The sequence below is a fragment of the Ruditapes philippinarum genome, unplaced genomic scaffold (assembly GCF_026571515.1).
Source record: "Ruditapes philippinarum isolate M1 unplaced genomic scaffold, ASM2657151v2 ctg575_1_1_1_1, whole genome shotgun sequence".
Classification (NCBI taxonomy): domain Eukaryota; kingdom Metazoa; phylum Mollusca; class Bivalvia; order Venerida; family Veneridae; genus Ruditapes; species Ruditapes philippinarum.
In genome coordinates this window covers 265921-287399 of record NW_026857358.1, presented here as the reverse complement: position 1 = coordinate 287399, position 21479 = coordinate 265921, and the positions used below count along the sequence as shown (strand labels likewise).

At 34.1% G+C, this 21479-nt stretch overlaps 1 protein-coding gene across 5 annotated transcripts; it reads left to right on the top strand.

Annotated features, from left to right (window-relative positions):
• The first annotated feature begins 12844 nt into the window (after positions 1 to 12844).
• Positions 12845 to 20007, top strand: LOC132749487 (visual system homeobox 1-like). 5 transcript variants are annotated; one of them, XM_060739237.1, is made up of 6 exons: positions 12845 to 13045; positions 16201 to 16389; positions 16987 to 17191; positions 17935 to 18110; positions 18561 to 18903; positions 19371 to 20007. In XM_060739237.1, the coding sequence occupies exons 2-6, from the start codon at positions 16342 to 16344 to the stop codon at positions 19544 to 19546; spliced, it is 948 nt and encodes a 315-aa protein (XP_060595220.1). In that variant the 5' UTR covers positions 12845 to 13045; positions 16201 to 16341; the 3' UTR covers positions 19547 to 20007. The 5 variants fall into 5 exon arrangements, with proteins under 5 accessions (XP_060595220.1, XP_060595219.1, XP_060595221.1 ...); XM_060739236.1 differs by lacking the exon at positions 12845 to 13045 and adding an exon at positions 14273 to 14987; XM_060739238.1 differs by lacking the exon at positions 12845 to 13045 and having other exon boundaries at positions 16111 to 16389; positions 18561 to 18759.
• The last annotated feature ends 1472 nt before the right edge of the window (positions 20008 to 21479 follow it).

Here is a 21479-nt window from a genome sequence, read left to right as displayed (position 1 = left end):
TTCAGTAGTGAACACAAAACTGTGGTGTGATACCGTCATTATGTTCAGTTCAGATGATATACTGTTCGGTGCACAAGTCATTTGACAATGCGCTGAGTGGTCATACAATTATGTTGGGTTCATTCGGATTTCTTCGCGTCAAACAAGATGGCGGGCGTTAGCAACTAATTTCCATAGGTCACGTCGAGGCTAATGACCACTAAATTGCCAAAACAATTACCTATTTGAGTCACACATGGCCACAGTATAAAGAACGTTAAATATAAGTATAGAAACCCCATTTGAGACACACATGACCACAGTAAATGGAACATTATATTTAAGTAAGTGTAGCCTAATAAGGTCAAACATGGCCAAAGTATAAAGACAATTCTATATAAGTAAGTGAAACCTAATTGAGTCACACATAACCACAATATATTAGACATAATGTTTAAGTCAGGGAAATGTATTTGAGTCTAATTTTATTAGGCTACCCTTACTTATGTATAATGTTCCATATACTTTAGTTGTGCGTGACTCAAAAAGGTTTCCCTTACTTAAACATAATGTTCAATATATTTTGGCCTAGTGTGACTCAATTAGGTTTCCCTTACTTATCTAGAATGTTCTTCATAATGTGGGTATGTGTGACTTTATTGCGCTACCTTTACTTATATTTAATGTTCCATATACTGTGGCCATGTGTGACTCAAATAGGTTTCCCTTACTTAAATATTATGTTCCATTTATTGTGGTTATGTGTGACTCAAATGGTTACCAACAAAAACATTTTAAGTTGTATATGCTGTGGCCATATGTGACTTTAATAGGCTACCCTTACTTATATGCTCCATATACTGTGGCCATGTGTGACTCAAATAGGGTTCCCTTACTTGAATATGATGTTTTATATTTTAAATTTCGTTTGCTGTGTCCATTTGTGACTCTTATAGGTTACCAAACAGATAAAATTTAAGTTTTATTTACGGTGGTCATGTGTGACTTTAACAGGCTACCCTTACCCATAATCTAAGTTTTATATATACTGTACCCATTATGACTGTAACAGTATAGTATAGTCATGAATTAACTAATAAATACCCACAGGGTATTTAAAAGTCCAATTTATGAAAATAACGTTCTTAAGCCCCCCGATAATATTTACAGGGAAGAAAATTGTTTTGGCAATTTAGTGGTCATTAGCCTCGACGTGACCTCTCCCATCTTGTTGCCCGAAAATATCCCGAATGAAACCCAACATAATGGTTGTATCACACAAACAGTTTGTGTTCACTATTGAACATAATGACCTCTGCACCGAACAGTATATCATCTGAACATAATGATATATATAGTACCAAAAACCACTGAACATAACGACCTTTGCACCGAACAACACATTGACTTGACTGAAGAAGATATAATCAGCACACAAGATAATGATAGTACCATTTAAGATAATAATTGTACCATTTAACAGTTCTATTTCACGACTAAACAGAAGGAATAAAGCACCCAACAGCATGTCATTGCAACTGAAAATAATAAAAGTATCACCCAATAATACACTGCCTCAACCAAACAAAATGATAGTACCACTCAACTGTTTATTTTCATGGTTGAACATGATCAGTGTGGCCATACCACGTGACATTGACGTCATTTTCGGCATCATTTCCAAGACAAATTTCGCTCGATTCGGAAAAGAAAATAGCCGTAAATATTTTATTTCTGTACCAATTTCTTTGGGATATGCACCAGTCTACGGGAAAAAATATAAGCTTTCCACAGAATATTGGATCTTCGTCAGTTTATAAGCCGTTTTATCAAACACTTTGCATAACCTTGGAAGTTGCTTGTATTAGAGCGGGCTTCGGTTGCAAGCTATTTCGTTTTCTGGCGCTATCTGGTCTACGTCATGATTAAAAAGTCAGGTTTACATCAACCGGGAGTACGGAAGGCAAAAACTCTACCTAAATATGGTCATATTTTTTATTATGAATGACATAAATCTTAAATTTTTCTTCAATTGTCAATTCTGGCACCAGTTCCAAGTCGAAAAAATAGGACTACAGTTTAAAGCAGATTTTAGAATCCGTTCCAAATGCAAAGCAACATGCCTACCGTTCTCTTTCTATAATTATGTTAACCATGAAAAACATTTTATTTACTATACGATTTACATAAACACAAATGAATATCTAAATAATTTTTTCTCGCTGCGCTATAAGTGATTTTAAAAGTCGTAAACTTGTTGTCTGTATTTGTAAAGAAATTGATTTGCTCTTTAATCATTGTTCTTTCACGGTAGTGATTATGAAAAATCTATTTGTGTCATGTAGCAATATTAAAGTGGAATTAAAAACAGAAACCCTAAATATTGCCCAAAACGGCAAAATTGAAAATGTTGCAGGCTCGGATTGACTTAGCTAGCCTGTCCAATGAACGTGCACATTCAGGACCACTTCGATTTGTATGCTGTGAAAAGGGTTACGCCTCAACGCGGCAATTTTAAAGTCAAAAGTTTTTCTTTTGTAAAGAGTTATTTATACGTATAACCACACATATATATAAAGAACCTGTAGCAATGTTTTGGTATGATAGATTCAGCTTTGTAACACAGTGGCACTCGTTGATAAAAAATATTTTTACATCCTGTTTTCATACCCACGGTAACCGTTTTTCGTGAACTGGATATAACTTCGTTCACTTATAAACACTATTAAACACACTTTTAAACACTATCTATTTTGTAATTGCATTTATTTCTGTTGATAAACTGCATATCTGACAAATTTAGTTAATTATATCAGTCAACTCAGCTTTATCAGAGAGCTCACCAATATACATTGTAAAGAGAGGAAGGGAACGGAATATTTATGGTTTGAAAACATTTAAATCGAGGAGAACTTTTTAACAATAATGTCTCTTTCAACTGAATAAAAACGATAGGGCTATTTGGGACTATTTCTTATCGATGTAGTCATTGGCTGTAAATGCATGGATTATTGCACACGGCATGACCTGCAGATGTCCTCAACAGGCTTTTTGTGGCATTTTAAGATTTAAAAAAGGACCACACATTAAAATCTAAAAAATGACAATCATGACGCATATACTAAATAAGTGAATTATCAAATATGTAAATAAAGAAGTAAGTCATTTGACAGTTGAAGGATAAAAATTGAATATACTCTTCAAATGTAATCGTAATTTTACTAAGCTTATGTTAGCTATCAATTATTCAATGGACGCATCAGTGGCATATGGATCCCAGTCGTAGATCTTGCCGATGTTGCTATTACAGATGTTAATGTAAATTTAAATAATTATTGATAATCATTGTTATGTCCGTCTTTTTGAATGTTTTGTTTCAAGAAATTTGACTGTGATCGATGGCTGTTGGTTTGTAAAATCATTTATCTGTTTACTATTTTCTACTTTGTTTACTCCACACGGCGTCCATTCTCGTTCTTATTCATGGCTATTTTAGGTCTTTTTTTATAAATAGAGAATCACAAGTAATGCAACTTCCAAGTTCAAATTGTGATTTCGTTTATCAAACTCTAGAAATTTATTATACAACAATTCCAGAAAAATGCATACCTTTTAAAAGTCTCTCTTTTGAAGACAGAAGAACCTATTCGTCACATTCACGAGTGTCAGTGTTTGTCAGTTACTCTTTACAAAAATAAACTGAAAAAATACCTTTAGCTTTACAACACTCGCGTTAAAGTGTAACCCTTTCCATAGCATACAAAAGTGTTTTTTTTTTATTTTAACTCTTTCTCTCACTGAGAGCACATATATTTCTTATCAATTTCGCCATTGTGAAATAGAATAAAACACATTTTACTACATAGGATAAAATGAGCAATACTTAAAACATCTTCAAAACGAAACCAAAATATTATTTTCCGACAGGACTAAATCTACGTGATTTGACGTGCACTTTTGCGATACAAGTAAGTGTTATTGCTTTTAGGAACAATCAGTTTATTTCACAATCTCTCTGTGAAAGATCAACAATGAAAAACTAAATTTTAGAAAGAGAACGGTAGGCATGTTGCTTTGCATTTGGAACGGATTCTAAAATCTGCTTTAAACTGTAGTCCTTTTTTTCGACTTGGAACTGATGCCTAAATTGACAATTGAAGAAAAATTTAAGATTTATGTCATTCATAATAAAAATATGAACATATTAAGGTAGAGTTTTGCCTTCCGTACTCCCGTTGATGTAAACCTGACTTTTTAATCATGACGTAGACCAGATAACGCCAGAAAACGGAATAGCTTGCAACTGAAGCCCGCTCTAATACAAGCAACTTCCAAGGTTATGCAAAGTGTTTGATAAAACGGCTTATAAACTGACAAAGATCCAATATTCTGTGGAAAGCTTATATTTTTCCCCGTAGACTGGTGCATATCTCAAAGAAATTGGTACAGAAATAAAATATTTCCGGCTATTTTCTTTTCCGAATCGAGCGTAATTTGTCTTGGAAATGATGCCGAAAATGACGTCAATGTCACGTGGTATGGCCACACTGATGATGAGAAGAGCACCAAACAGCATATTATTATAACCGAACATAATAACTGTAACACCCTACAACATATCTTTTTAACTCAACATAATTGTGTTTCCACATGCCTGTTTGTTTTAAGAACTGAACATAACGACTTATGCACCCGACAATACATTGACTTGACTGAATAAAATACAGTCAGCACACAACATAGCACTTCAATAACTGAGCACATTAGGATTTCCACCCAGAATTGTGTATCTCGGACTCAACAGAAAGACATTTAACCAGGTATATCATTCAATCTTAACATAAGACAGTCCAGGCGTTCCATAGATTGTACCTGCCCCACTCGTCGTCGCTTGCAGTCCAAATTGCACAGTTGTGCTGTGTTTTTCGGGACTGCTGTGTACATGTGTGTAGGAGATGTTTGTCTTGTGAAGCGTTTAAATATGGACTTTCATAAACTGGCAAAACTGGCTCCCGCGTTCTTTAAGTATTGCAGAGGCATTCTCAGTCTGTACAAGAAACTGTTCAGAAATGAAGCCAAACTTTGAAAACAGCTCCTCCTTTTGTTTATTCTTAGAAATATTTTAAATAATGCAAATGATCAAATAAGTGTTTAAAATGGGTGTGGAAAGGTGACATTATTATACATATGTATTTCAAATATTTTGAGTAGAAACAATCATTTTGCTTGTGCGATTTGTGTACTGAATGCTATTATTAAAAGGCAACCAGTAGGAAGGCAAATTGTCTATTAGAAGGTTTATTGTAGATTATTTAGAGTTTCTGAAAATGAGACCTACTAATATCAAAGTTTAATTTTAGAACAGTATCCATGCATAACTCGCAAACCAGACAATAAATTTTGTTAAATTTTGCATACAGGTGTCCTGTAACATATGTTACTGACCTATGATTCTCTATAATGCCCATTATTTTGGGGATGACGGCAAAGAGCCTTCTACCTAGCCAAACCTAGCCAAACGTTTTTTGTGTGTTTTTTTTTAGATAAATATGAGCTGTTCTAAAAATAAACAAAGTCTTAATCCATATTTTTTCAGAATATTTTGATAAATGTAATGATTATCATAAGATTTATCCAATTATCTTTAATTTCTGAAAGCAGTGCAGACATATTAATTGTATATGACATTGAAAAGACATACATGTACTAATATTATGTAATACATAACGATTTTTCTTTCAAACAACAAATACAGAAAGCGGCTATAGATAATACAAAAATTTGCCATGAATGAATGCAATTATTGAGGAGAAATGACGTAACTTTATGTTATATTTATTTCAGAGTTGCTTCATGTGGGTGCGTGTGTATGCGTGCGTGCGTGCGTTTAATGTTTAATTTATTATTTGTCTACAACAAAAGAAGTAATAAATTAAAAGGTCTATGAATATTTAACCAAGTCTTGTTTTAATGAACGTGGTACATGTCTAATATCGAGCAAAAAGTCATACATGTAAAAGAATATATTTGTCGACCATGCAATGTCAACTGATGCATTTTTATGTTTTTTTCCCCATGCAAACACTGTTCTTGTATCAATGCTACATACATGTAAGTGTCGGTTTTAAACCATGCACTTGTATTAACCTTTTTGGTTAGCTGAATAGTGTTTGGATGAAACAATAGATTGATTATACAACTTATGGCCCTATATTACGCTGGTCATAGCTTTCGCAGAAACGGTGGGTCCATCGCAACGGCGGTGGAGTATTCGTCGCAGAAGCGGTGGATAAAATATGGCGGTAAGTTTACGACTGAATTAAACTTTATGTTTTAACGTTTCACTGGAAATACCTAGTGAAACTGGAGCCCACATATGTACCCTTTCGACTTATTACACGCACAATGTGTGAGTCATTGCCATTTATGCAAACACTTCTGTACAGTTTGACGAGCGAACGCCACTTTTGCCTATTTTTGGTTAAAGCACGTACACATGTGTGCAGAACGACCCCTAAGTACATCGTATGTATGATTCTTGCACAAAACAACCATATTTTGGAACTTTTAAAAATTGGTATTGCCTTTCTATAAAAGAATTGACAAAAAATGATTACAACGCAGACGGAGGTGGATTCGATCACAACGCTGTGCGGTGGTATTGCCTAGTGTGAGAATATAACTTGACATTTTTCAATTGAGTATAACCCTTTTCTTACTTTGACATCAAAGAAACGTGTTTATTTGGTATTTAGAATAATATGATTATATATACAAATAGATGTTCGAGTTCCGCTTCCATTCTCCTTTCATTGATAATTCCTTTGTTAGAATAGTCTAAGTTTAACCTGTTACTTAAAAAGACCATAAGTTCCAGGTTCAACAACAAACATATAAAAGAGATATTCGTAAAGATCATACTTCTTGAATGTGAAGAACAATCTCAGTTTCGAATGACACTATATTATATTATAACACAGAGAACACCAATTTATATTTGTATCATAGTTTTGGGACCTTTCTGTTGAAAACGTGTCAGAGTTTACTCATATACATGTACATGCACAGTGCGTTAACTAAGGAGTGCATGTATTAGTTATGTGACGACAGAGAAAGGTATAACGATGGCAATGTCATATTCAGATGCTCGTTCTTTGGTTATTTCTTTTCTGAGGTTTCATATTGCGACAAAAGGGAACGTGTTTTTATTTTTGCCTGTGATACAAAAGAGCTTTTGTAGACCAAAAACCGCAATTATATCACGATGTGTATGTATAGATTTGATATACATAATATAAATCTAACATTTAGTTAAAAAGAACCATAATTTGAGAATTAAGTAAATAACAGTCTTTAAAGTTTACAGTTCTTTTACTCACATTGTGCAGTACATATGGTCGTTGTGGGTTCAGAACTGATTTATTCACGTTTGATAAAATATTACTATTTAATTCAACCAACGACTTCAATGAATTAAGTAATAGAAAATATACGAACATAATATTCTGTTAATCCCATTTCCAGTCAAAATTCAAAAAAAAATACTGTAACGATAACATTTAGGACATATTTGGGAGTCAGAATTGAAAATGCTCTAGACTTTGCATGAAAAAACCATTCACCGATCTCGTAAAAATAAGTAAATAAGATCTTTTTTTTTTAATTTTCATCAGCTAACTTCCTCTTAAGTATTTGTAGCTAGTAAAGAACAAATTCGTATTGTAAGAATGGCGCACGCAGGTATACATAAGTAGGAATTAACAGAAAATATACGAACATAATATTCTGTTAATCCCATTTCCAGTCAAAAATCCAAAAAAAAATACTGTAACGATAACATTTTAGGACGTATTTGGGAGTCAGAATTGAAAATGCTCTAGACTTTGCATGAAAAAACCATTCACCGATCTCGTTTTCAAGTTTATCTGCACCTGAATAGCACTTTCAAAAAAGTTTCAAAATATGATTGTTTTGTACAAATATCATACATACGGTGTAATGCTGGTGCATTAAGGGGCCGTTTTGCACATAATTGTACGTGTTTCAACCAAAATTAGGGAAAAGTGGTGTCCCCTCGTTTAACTGTACAGAAGTGCTTGCATAAATGGCACAAAATTGCACCGTGTGCGTATAATAAGTTGGAAGAGTACACATGTGGGCTCCAGTTCTACAAGGTATTTCCAGTAAAAAGGTTAAAACATAAACGTTATAACGTACAATTCAGTCGTAAACTTACCGACAACAGCAAACAGTCATATTTTATCCACCGCTTCTGCGACGAATACTCCACCGCCGCTGCGATGGACTCACCGCTTCGGCGAAAGCTATGGGAGTCTTGATGTGGTTTGTCATACTGCGATAAATCATTTTGGTAAATTACATCTATCATACCATCTATATAAGCTTGCCTACGTCGATGAAGTTGGCAGTCTGAACCTGTGTTGGACTTTGTCAAATCATTTTAAGCAGCCTAAGAAAGTTTGATTTTATTTTTTATTTATGTTGAGATGTTGGCAAGGACAGATATCAACGTTGAAAAGCGACCCATTGTTAGTTCTTAATATTGAAAAATGAACCATACGGGATATTTGTTTCACCTTGGTCAAAATTCCATGTTAACCGACAGTAACGTATTTATAAAACGTGTAGGAATATTTCAAGGTATTAATTCGGCAGCAAGTCTTATATGATTTTGAATAAGACGCATGGTTTACTGTGGAATGACACGATTTATTTTGAGAGTTGGCAATAAAAATACAAGTACATTACATGAAAAGCATTGATGCAAAACATCAAAGGCGACGCCAAAATATATTTAATCAAGAATTGCACCTAAATACTTAACAGAAGATGTGTACTTTATATCAGTACCATTGCTCGTGGCCTGGAGGCTAGGACCCTGTTTAGGTTGACACTTGAACCAAAAAGAATAGACTCTGTCTTTCCAAGATGCAAAGACAATTTATAGCAAATTAACCAATCAGTAATAAGACTCATGGCATAAGACATAATTTCTTCAGATTTATTTTACCAGATACAAGGATACCTGAGTCATCAGTAAAAGATTATTGCTTAGGGTTGCAGACATGTCACTGACATATATTAGACGTAAAAGAAGACCTTAAATAGGTACTCGGAGCAGTAGCAGAATGAGTACCAGTCACATCCACCAGCTGCTGTCTATCAGAGATAAGACTTGAATTATATAAGAATATAATTACCTATCGAAGATGCTTAAATTTCCATGTACAGTATAGTGTGATTAACTGTATCAAATGCCTTTTTATAGATCTAAAGCATCATGCATACAAAGCTGCCTTTGTCCATTTCAAATGTAATGCAATCTGTTAAATGAATCAAACATGTGTCAGTTAAAAAACCACTTCTAAAACCTGACTGAAACTGCCTGACCATGACTCGAACCCATGACTGTCAGAAGACCAACTGATCTATCCGGCCGGCTACACATGATCGTTTTAATAATGAACAGTTCTAAACCATAACATATTTTCCCACTACATTGATATTTGTCCTAGAATTTCTGATGTTTACAGAGCAGAGTGAATTAAACTCTGGGTTATATGCAGTCACAGGATGAGATAACCGTGCAGCTTGACTAGAACTCGAACCTGTTAGGTACATAATAATGAACCGCGGCTGTAGCGATTGAGGTGGCTGCTTACACAATTTCTCCCCTAAATAGTGAACAGTTCTAAACTGTGACAGAAACACGTATTTTAATTAACAGGCAGATTTATTCTTAATTAATATAAATAAGAAAAAGAAAAACTTTCAAACACATAGTCTTAATAATTATTTATTGCAGGCTCAGTTTAACAGCTTGTCCCTTGTAATGGCAATACTAAAAGTCGGATTTCGAATATCGTTGTGGTCTACATTGATGTAATCCTTTTCATTCTTAGATTAAGTTTTTTTTTGCTTTATAGTTTTCACTGTTTAAACTTTTTTTTGTGTTAATTATGCATTGTTTATTGTTTCGTTCTACATATTGTTATGCCAAACCGTTTTCGTCAGTAGAAAGAGGCTTTGTTTATATTTGTAAATTATATATATATTTTTTAATTTTCATACAAGAAGAACGTTCACCTGCAAATGAGTATTAGGATTGGTACAAGTATTCTGCTACAGGAATCTTCTAATCACTATGTGAAACTTATTATTATTTTCTATTATTGTTAATAAAATCAACCTTTGGTAAAAATGAAAGGTAGAAAATTAAAGCAATGCATATGCATTTTTTTCTTTTGAGATGATTGGGGACATAGTTCTGGCTTCCAAAACTTTCATAACCGCCTTTTATAAAGTAAAGCGAGGGTACACGTGTTTCTTTTTATCATTTTGTTTAAATGTCTGATACCTTTAATGCCTTAAGCTGCGGTCTCATCTACATCCCGGAAGAGCCCCGGTAGACGTCCGGGGTGATCCGGGAACGACCGGGGTACGACCGGGAACAACCGGGTTACGTCCGTCACTCTGCCGGCAACGTCCGGGATGAACCGGGAACGACCGGGGTACGACCGGGAACAACCGGGTTACGTCCGTCACTCTGCCGGCAACGTCCGGGATGAACCGGGAACATCCGGCATTCGACCCCGGATGGAATAAAATATTAAATATCACCGGGGTGTTCCGGAAAGTATAGCTTTGCCGGCTCCATCCATAGCTCTACCGGGAACGACCGGGGTTACACCGGGGAAGCACCGTAGCTCTGCCGGCACAAACCGGGGAGGATCCGGGGTATGATATAGCCGGTAGAGCTACAATAGAGCCTCGGTGAATGCTGGCAAAGCCCCGATGAATGCCGCAGATCCCCAGAGGATGACGATGGAGCTACGGTTGATCCCGGTAGAGCCACGGTAAAGCCCGGTTCATTTAAAAAGAATCACGACAATTTGCGATGATGAGTGCACTTGTTTGTATTAAAACCCACCATCTACCTTCTATCCAGTCTTGCATAAGGATTTTTTTCAGAAAATCATCATAAATTACTGTTCTGGAACAATAGATATTATATTAAATGAAAATAATGTATCAATGTTATCATTTCATTTTCGCGAGTTTTCAATCCACCGGGGCTCTGCCCGGATATTTCTGGGCTCTGTCGGGCATCTGCCTGGATCGACCGGGGCTCTGCCTGGGTCAACTGGGACTCCTCCTGCGTCACCCGGGAACTACCGGGGAAGCACCGGCATGAACCGTAGCTTCACCTTGGCTCTGCCTGGATGGTCCGCAGCTTTACGTATTGACTTATATGTAACCGTCCTGTCACGGTATAACAGAGAACTATACAGAAGTATGGAGGTATTGGAATGTCCGTCCTTTAGTTTAAATATTCACAACCAGATATTTAAAAGGTAGTATTTTATATGTATTGTACAGCTGACCATTCCTTCGCGTGCGTAAAACCTCGCTTGTTAATCTCTTTAGCAGTTCAATATCGTAAAATACACAGTTTATACATTTATTAAGCGAGTTATAATGTGTTTAGACATATTCACTTATAAGACTTGGCTATTTCCAAAATTGTTTACTTAATAGTAAAGTGTAGTCGGAACTATATGCAAATGTTAGCATTACATGTAGCCTGTTAAATGCACTAAACCTCTTCACCCAGGCCCACATTTAACTGATTGTAAAAACCCATTAACTTTTTGTCAATTATGTTTTGCAGTTTTGTGCTTCATTTTGTCAAAAATTAATTTGATTTTGCACAAACTAATGGTTAAAGTGTAAACATGTCACAATGCACTAATCTTACACTTAATCCCCTAGATGTGTAAGCCTCGTGCAGGCAAGTTTAAGAGGGGATTCCTCGCTATCCCGGTTCCTCTATGTCTAAAGACCATCTCAACAACGTTCACAATATCCCGGAATTATAGAGTTTACATTAAAAAAGTAACAATAAATAGAAAGACTGTGCGTATTAATCGGTTTGTAGTACACGCGCCTGGTGAAATGTACAAGCAAGAAGATTATCTACCCACTTCATATCTTAAATATGTCATAATCACTTACTGCTAAACGCTTTCAAGAAAAAAACGGAGGCCCAGACGTAAGCGCCATAGTGACTTGTATACAAAACCGTTTATACAGAAATTACTTTTATTTTTAAAACTTTGTCACTAGAGATGGGTGGTACATTATCAATGATAAAATTATGAATTCAACTTAAACATCTTAATCAGAGATTTATAAAGTGAAAATAATGTTTAATCTATTAAAGACACACAAACAACATAAGATGATGTGGACGATGATTGTGTTTTCCTTTACACAAATGTTAATTCATTTGCTTTTAAAAGTTTCGTTTTTTAATGCAATTTGCAGAAGTCGTAGTATGTTGATTTAAATTCGATTTTGAATTTAAATTCTTGTACCCCGCTCGAGCCATCTACCGAGAACTAGCCAGCACGTGTGCCATATATTGTCGTGATTGTCCGTTAGAATCGAAGTTAAGATACAGACATCTTAACCCCTAGACCAACTCTCCTATTACCATCTTGTTTATCCAACTATGTGTGCATTCGTTGGTTGTCAGAATTCGTGAAATTGGCAGCCTAACAGCCTGAAGTTGGCAGCGAAGTAGCCTAAAGTAAGTGGCATAAACTGCACATAAGGAAACGGCCGAAAGCATTATATAATCACTTTCTTAGGTCATTATAGATGTGTCTCTTTACACTGCTTGTCTGCTGGGCTGTACGAAGGATAATTATATATTTATTCGCGTCCAGATATAGTTTTTTCATATTAAATATGCTTCTAATGACCTCAGGAAGTTATCATAATGTATTTTGTCGGTTCAGTATGTGTAGTATATGACGTTTACTTTAGACTGCTAAGCTGCCAACTTAATTAAGGGTGCTAGGCTGTTACGAAGCTATTTCCATACAAGACGGGCCTCACTTTGAAATATTGTAATGTGAGATTACATAAACAAATCAACCAAAAATGAGTATGTATCGTCCAAGATCCTCTTAGTTAATCGAATATTTAAATTGGGTGAAAACATTTGATTAGCGGCACTTTCAATATCCCGATACACAAGGTAAGAGCTATTTAACACATTTCGCTTTAGTTTATTTAAGACAATGAACTTATTCTGTTAATTTGATTATTTCTTTTGTAGGAACAAGCAAATTATTTTTTTTGTAAAGCATAACAAAATAGGAAATTGCATTTTGTATGACATTGCCTCCGTTCTTATTTTTCTGGTCGTCATTGTGATATACTGGTAACTGAATCATAAATTTACAATAGTATAACAATAGTATCTTTTAATATCTCGGTGCGTCCCTTTCGCTTATTTGAAAGATGCTTAACGATAGCATGCAGTGTTTTTGAATAAGTAGTATCTCTTTTATCATTTGATATAAATGATGAAACAAACTACATGTATATTCAATTGAGGCAAGTTATTCTAAATGATAAACTTATAATGTTTATTTCTTTGATACTAAAATTATCATGGAATGAGATACCAAACATTCTAATTAAGTTTGAATCGTCTGATGGTAAAATGAAAAAAAAAGAAATAATATTTCAAGTAAACGGTAAATACTGATCTAGTTAAGTTTATTGTATAAACCCATCATTACTGACACCTTTATTCAAGAAAGAATCTTGACAAAAGCGTTAATATATCGGGTTTTCTTTTCCATAATCTACTACGTTACTAACGCAGTAGCCAATTAAATAGGAGAAGATAATTCATTTAACACGGTCACGTGTCACAACAATGGTCCGGAAAAAATTCCGGTATCCGGTATGCCCGGATCATATATCAATTATTGTTATTGAGAAGTTCAAGCTAAAGATAAATCGATAAATTGATCATCATATATATGATATAATGAAGCAATTATAATTTTAGTGCAATAAATTACTACAAATATAAAAACAAAAGCAGTTATTCGTTTCACTATATGTTTGATACGATCGAGGATTCCGTGCGTTCCGGAGCACAGGTCGCGATATTGTCCTGTACAATCACGTGATACTAGGAAAAAAAACCCGGATGAAATAATTCCGTAATATAATAAAAGAAGGTATTTCCCGTTGGCGGAAAAGCGATTTATTTGTTTTCAGAGCAATAATGTTATAATATGAACATTTTGAAGCGTCATTTCGATTTCTTTCAAATACATAATGTTTTTGAGGGGGGGGGGGGGGGGGGGGGGGAGTTTGAAATATTAGTAAGATGGCAGTTTTTCTGCTACCTTCTGGAGGTCAGCTGCTTTACAAAATTCTTCATTACCGAATCTAATCAGTGTATAAACTAAAATACAAATTTTCATTTGGACTTGTTTCTCGTGTGGGTGTTATTTTTCTAATTTGATTTTAATGAATAATTAAAGCGCACAGAGAGAAATTGAAATCATTAAATGTTTATGAAAAGTTCCAAATTTATTTGTGTAAAGCGCTTAGTATTATAAAGTTAGTTGGCCTCAAATATCTTTTCAAATGTACACGATCTCATAGAAAAGAGTAAGTGGTCATCAAATACAAGTTTATCAGTTTACCTATTAAGCACACGCAAGTTGAGCTTTTATGTAAACGGATTAGACGAACCAAATACTTCCTAAACCCACCCAAGGGCTACTTATGGGCTCTGATACCCTGGGTGGCAGTAGGAACCGCACTTGAATCGACACGAAGATAATCGTCAAGGGTAATCTGATCTTTACGTTGAATCAAAATTGTAAAGGAAGCACTTGATGTAAACTTTGCCAAATTTGGTGATCTGTTTAATTATCAAACAATTACGGATTATACGATATTTCAAACACTTAATTTTAACCCTCATATCATTTATGTCAACTAGTTAGTAGATTTTTAAACGCATTAATCACTTTTTAAAACAGAGTGATCCAAAAGTGTGTAAGATGATCTTTTCTGGCTTCAGTGTATAACCACAATGCAAGCCCCTCAAGCAGCGCGGCTCATTCTGATTTAGAGAAGGCGAGAAGGACTCTCATTACTGTGCGGAAGTAAGAACATCTAATTTGAAAAGAGAAGTAAATTTCCTCCAGGAAGCACCGGAGTGAGGAGTAAACAGTTCAAAACTCAGGTAAATAAATCTTGCTAGAATTTGACATAGACATTGGAACTGCCAGTGGTGCTAGTGTATATATACAGAAACTGTTTTGATTGTTGGAAAGATCGTTTCTACTCAATTTTGTTTCTGATATACGGAAGCATGGAGAGGACATAGTCGATTTATTTTAATAATCTGTGGGAACAACTTATTTGTCGAAATATTTTTTATTAATCTGTGGGAACAACATGTTTTGTGAGAAAAATCTTTTTTTATTCTGTGGGAACAACATATTTTGTGAGAAAAATCTTTTTTTATTCTGTGTGAACAACATATTTTGTGAGAAAAATCTTTTTTTTATTCTGTGGGAACAACTTAATTTGAGTAAAAAAAAAAATTTTATTCTGTGGGAACAACTTATTTTGTGAGAAAAATCTTTTTTTTACTCTGTGGGAACAAACTATTTTCTGCGATATTTTTTTCAATATCTTGTTCCTCAAGATAATAAGTTGTGCGAACAAATTAATTATGTTGTTCCCACAACATAATTCAACCAATCAAAATAGCGATTGCCACAAAGAGTGACTGCAAAGTTAAGTCCCTTTTTAAAAAATACTGTTTAATTAAAACATCTCTATCCATTTTTCTGACAACAAGATGCAAGAATTTGATTGGTTGAATTATGTTGTGGGAACAACATAATTAATTTGTTCGCACAACTTATTATCTTGAGGGAACAAGATATTGAAAAAAATATAGCAGAAAATAGTTTGTTCCCACAGAATAAAAAAAAAATTCTCACAAAATAAGTTGTTCCCACAGATTAAAAAAAGATTTTTTCTCACAAAATATGTTGTTCCCACAGAATAAAAAAAGATTTTTCTCACAAAATATGTTGTTCCCACAGAATAAAAAAAGATTTTTCTCACAAAATATGTTGTTCCCACAGAATAAAAAAAGATTTTTCTCACAAAACATGTTGTTCCCACAGATTAATAAAAAATACTTCGACAAATAAGTTGTTCCCACAGATTATTAAAATAAATCGACTATGTCCTCTCCATGCTTCCGTACTGATACCTGCAGCATATATAGAAAATTCGCTTCTGGAAAAAATATTTTGGTAAAATACAGAAAAGTTACACAATAAAAGGTTCTATTCACAGATTGCACCAATGCAAGGACTTTCTACAGTTTTATGGTCTTAAAACATTAACAAGAGCAGAACAAGAATTCTACATCTGAGCAACAATATTACAGATTATTGCCGGTTGCGATTTCTACAAGAAATAAGAAACCTTCCATCCATGTTCGGCAGAGAAGTTGCACCTACCTCAGTAGGCTTGCCTTATAAAGTAAGATGATTATAAACTTTGTCTTGGTTTAGAATAAATATGATTATAAAATGGAAAAGTTTCTCATGCAATATTTTAATGTTTTAATCGTTTAGATTGCTAAAAAACTTACCTAAATGTGTTTTTTTTACCACAAAGTTGGTATTTCTTATATATCGATATATTTGTGTTTATCTGAGGATAAGGATCAAGATCACGAACTTAATGTTTTATTTTTCTCATAGATTATTGATATTTGATTTTAATTTATAAATGCACTTGAAATGGCACCAGTTCTTGAATTTTTGAATTATTACTTTTTAAGATATGTGCATTTGAAAGTTGATCCAAATATTGATCTGATCCTTATTTTTATCCAGGTATTATGGCATTCGTTCTGTTATTCCAGATATTTATAATACTTACTAATAGCTTTTTAAAGTGAACACGGGATCATGTGTTAAAATTGGAAATAGCAGATTTTTTTTCTTTTTACATCAAATCAAAACTTTATAAAATGATTTCTAATGATATTTCACATGTATCACATACAAATAATACATTCCAATTACCACATTCACATGCTTTTAAAACAATTTCCGCATTTGTATTTTACAGGGCACAATGCAAGTTCCATACGAGAGCGTTCATTCGCCTTATCATCAGTATACCTCCGGGCTATTGGGATTTCCTCACCCACCGGCGATGATACCCCACCCCATGTGTCTATCTAGACCAGGATTACCACCCCCTTATGTTACCCAGAGTTACCCACCTCAACCTCACCAACTTCATCCATTTACACTCGCAGAAAAACTGGCAGGCATGTGTACTATCTTAACATTTAAAATGATGAAATTAAGATTTTCTATAACTTAGTCTTTTTTTCTATTTGTAAATGTAACATTTTGTTATAACGTCTATGTAAGATTTTAGTATGGTATGGGTTTAAAATGAATTGCTGTATACTGTTTACTACGAATTTCAGTTGATTTCATTCGTGACACTTCATTCGAAAATTGTTTAAGCCATTGTTTTGTACATGATCTGTTTGTTTCAATATCATTATTTTTTTAGATAATGTTTTATTAATCTAGACTCTATTGTTGCTTAACATTTCATCACATTAAACATACTTCTAAACCGCCTCTTTTTATTATTATTTTTTGTCAAGTAACATTTTGAATACGTTTTGTCATGATTTTTTTTATTTTGGTCTCGCCCAGGTTTCGTAGCGAGAAATTACTGGTACTTATATATGCATGTTTTCCCAGTAGAACAAGAGTGCACTAAATCATAATAATAATAATAATAATAATTAAAATAAAAATAATAATATTAATGATTATTATTATTATTATTATTATTATTATTATATTTAGAAAATTGATACTAATAATAATTATTTGGAGGTTTAGAAATATGTATCTTATAGTTAGTTATATGTCTATTCATTATTTACGACGCTACTACTAATAGTATTTTAGATGCTGTCAAAAAATGATCACTATCAGTCCCTATAAATTAGCAATGCAGCGTTATCTTTATTTTGATATTTCATTACAGATATGATATTTGAGGCTCGGTATGGTCCGCACAGAAAGCAAAGGCGAAGTCGGACAGCGTTCACAAATCAACAACTATCAGCATTAGAGAAAACGTTCGCGAAAACTCATTACCCGGATGTTGTCATGAGAGAGAGGCTTGCCATGATGACCAGTCTTCCGGAAGCTAGAATACAGGTTCGATCTCTTCCTTTTATCTTGCCTGCTTATACAGGTCGATTTTATACATGATAATCGCAGTTTAAATGATATTTTTCAAACTTGAAAAAGGCCATATTTGCCTGTGATGGCATACGAACAATTGGTTAATGAGTTCCAGCAACTGTCATGATATATCGTGTTGAATACAATGCGTCACACTTCGCATTTGCGAATCAATTGTATACATTCTCGTCGTGCTATGTCGTCTGTAAAAATCGTCAACTATAAATATGTTCAAAATGCCAAGTGCGATATGTAAGGATAGTGTACATTCATAATTCATTTGTTTATCATCAAAACTATTGTTTTGTTTGTTTCCTGTTTACGCTCTTTTACAATGGCCTCAAAGTTATAGAATTGAAGTGTCGTCATCCAAGTTACATAATATTATGTTACAGTCGAAAATCATTATTGCTTAATGTTTAGGTTTGGTTCAAGAACAGGCGAGCCAAATTCCGTAAAAGAAACAAAGTTTTGAATATCCCTACACCTTCATCTACGCTTGCAATTTCATCAATAGAGGCTTCAGGATCCCGACAGCTTTTGGACAACCTTGCTGGGTACCAGACATTGGCTGATAAGCTTGTAAAAGAAGATACACACACAGGAGAAGAATCAATTGAAAGTAACAAAGAAATGCATACTGACAAAATCACTGTCATGTTCTCAAAAAATGAGAAAATCCATTCTCAAAACCATCTAAAAGATGTTTTAAGCTATAATCCGTCAAGAGAAAAGGGGCGGGGTTTATTCTCAAAAATTAAGAACGGTTAGTCATGGTAATTCTGTATTCTTATTTTACTCAACTTAAAAAATCTTCATCATTCAAAAATTAATTTTGTCGCAAGCTAAAAAAACATGTATGTAAATTATATGAATTAAATTTACTTGTCAAAGTCGAAGAAGTTACAAAATGTTAGGTACATGTTATTAGCTAGGTGCACGCAGCACTTTTGGGGTGAATGGAATACAGGAATACAGGTGTAAGATAATTTCATTTCAAATTGTTTGTTATGAAATTGAAGTACATTGTGTTCTAAAAATGCTAGAATATGTTTTTTATCCAGATGAATCCTTATAAGTATGAATATGGGCAAAAAACCCTCTAAATTGGAAGGATGGCATAGTGGTTAAGGTGTCGGACACTCACTCAATTTCATCATAATCAAGTTAAAATAAATACCCTGTTACCAAATATTTAACTGAAAATACATGATCGTTTACTTATTATTTCAGGAAAAGAATCTTGCACGATTCCAAAATCAGGAAGTCTTGATGACGGACATGGTCATACGAGATTGAATGATCTTACAGACGACACAAATAGAGATATGAATAACATAGATGATCGTGAAAATAAAACAATTAAATCGGTCACTGAATTTGGTGTGAAGATCGGGGGAGGCCCGTGATGCTCTTAACATTTAAGTTTGTCACCATTAAATTTTATACTGTTTCAAAATAACAAACGTTTTGCCACAATTTATAAAATAAAGTGACAAATTAATACTGGTACAGCCTCTTATTATATGGCTTTCATGTTAATCAAATGTGTATATGTAGGATTTGCTGAATGAGAAAATACGTATATCTCAGCAATCAAAAATGACTGTATGAAAAATAATGACCGCCTCAACATGTTTGCCACCATGTTACAGATTATTCAAGAAAAAAAATGGGTAAGAATACACACAAATGATTTATAAAGTATGCTAATATAGATTGTTCTTGCATTTAAAAGTGGCTAAACTGAAGTAGTTACGTTTAACCTTCACTACAATAAATATTTGTGCTAACTATATATAGTGCTTTCTCGAAATTGTTGAATCATTCTAAAATCGAGTACAATAATTGAATGAAAATAAGTGTACAATATTTGCTTACAAACCGGAAGTAGAGAATAGCATTGGTGTCTACATTTTGATGGTATTTTAAAGTACTGTGCGTATGACTTCTAATAAAACTGATGCTGTTTGTTGAACCTTTTGTTACTAACCATTATTCAAAATTTACGCCATATCTCGCCCGCATGTCGAATAAATGCCCTTGTTTTTAATATGGAAGTCAAGTGATAGAATTAAACGCGGTTGGTGTATTTTTTATCTGAAAAGTCCTATGCACTATAATCCAATATCAGACGTACAGTGCAGAAAGTAAGGCTGCTATCTGCCGTACATATTTCACGTGTGTTGTAATGAATCTTTGTCTAAATGAATGTTAAGATATTGTCTGCGTTATTGACCTAAAAAAGATTTTGTAGAAAAAAAGATTTTCTAGAAAGATTTTCATACGTTTCCGTGAACCATTACGATCCAAACATTTATGTTGCTTGTTCAGTGCTTGATACTTTGCATAAGTCCCCATTGCCTACTAGTTGGTACGACAAAGGCAGATTTGAAACCGATGCAGACGTGTTTTTAAATTCATAATTCTATTCACTCACCATGTGTTATTGAGTAAAAATCTTCAGAAAGAGGAGAACCACCGGCTGTAACGGATGACAAACTTTAAAAATAAAAATCATTAAAGGGCCATAACACTGACAAAAATCATTGAACCTTAAAGTACTGATAATATTCACAACTGCACTTGGTATTGATCATTCCTGTAAAGTTTGGATGGAATTACACCAGTAGTTTCTGAGGAGTAGACCGGACAAGTTTTGTCGGTTTATGAGATTTCTTTCTTTTTTAAGAAAAAATAGGAACGGAATGAAGCTCATAGACCAATGGATATTTTCGCGGACAGAAGGCGCCGAAGAAGTGATCCCTATATGTCGCCGCTACTTTGTAGATGTGACACATATAGCAAAGAGATGAATATTGCAGACTTGTAGTTCGACTGCGTTTGTGATAGACAATGAAATGTTTAATATCTCTCACGCTCCTAGCGCCGGCTTCAGCTATAAGCAGATGTGATGATATTATTATAAACAACACAATAAAATAAGTCCAATTATAATAATCTGTTTTGTAGACTATAATAACAAACGATCACAAGTGCTCTAATCTTAGTGTTTTTTTTTTAATTCGGTAAAGTTTTAATGCTGTATGTCGTACCAACAGAACATTTGGTTAAATTTCAATATCCTGCTGTATGTCGTGCCAGCAGAACATTTGGTTAAATTTCAATATCCTGCTGTATGTCGTGCCAGCAGAACATTTGGTTAAATTTCAATATCCTGCTGTATGTCGTGCCAGCAGAACATTTGGTTAAATTTCAATATCCTGCTGTATTATCGTGCCAGCAGAACATTTGGTTAAATTTCAATATCCTGCTGTATTATCGTGCCAGCAGAACATTTGGTTAAATTTCAATATCCTGCTGTATGTCGTGCCAACAGAA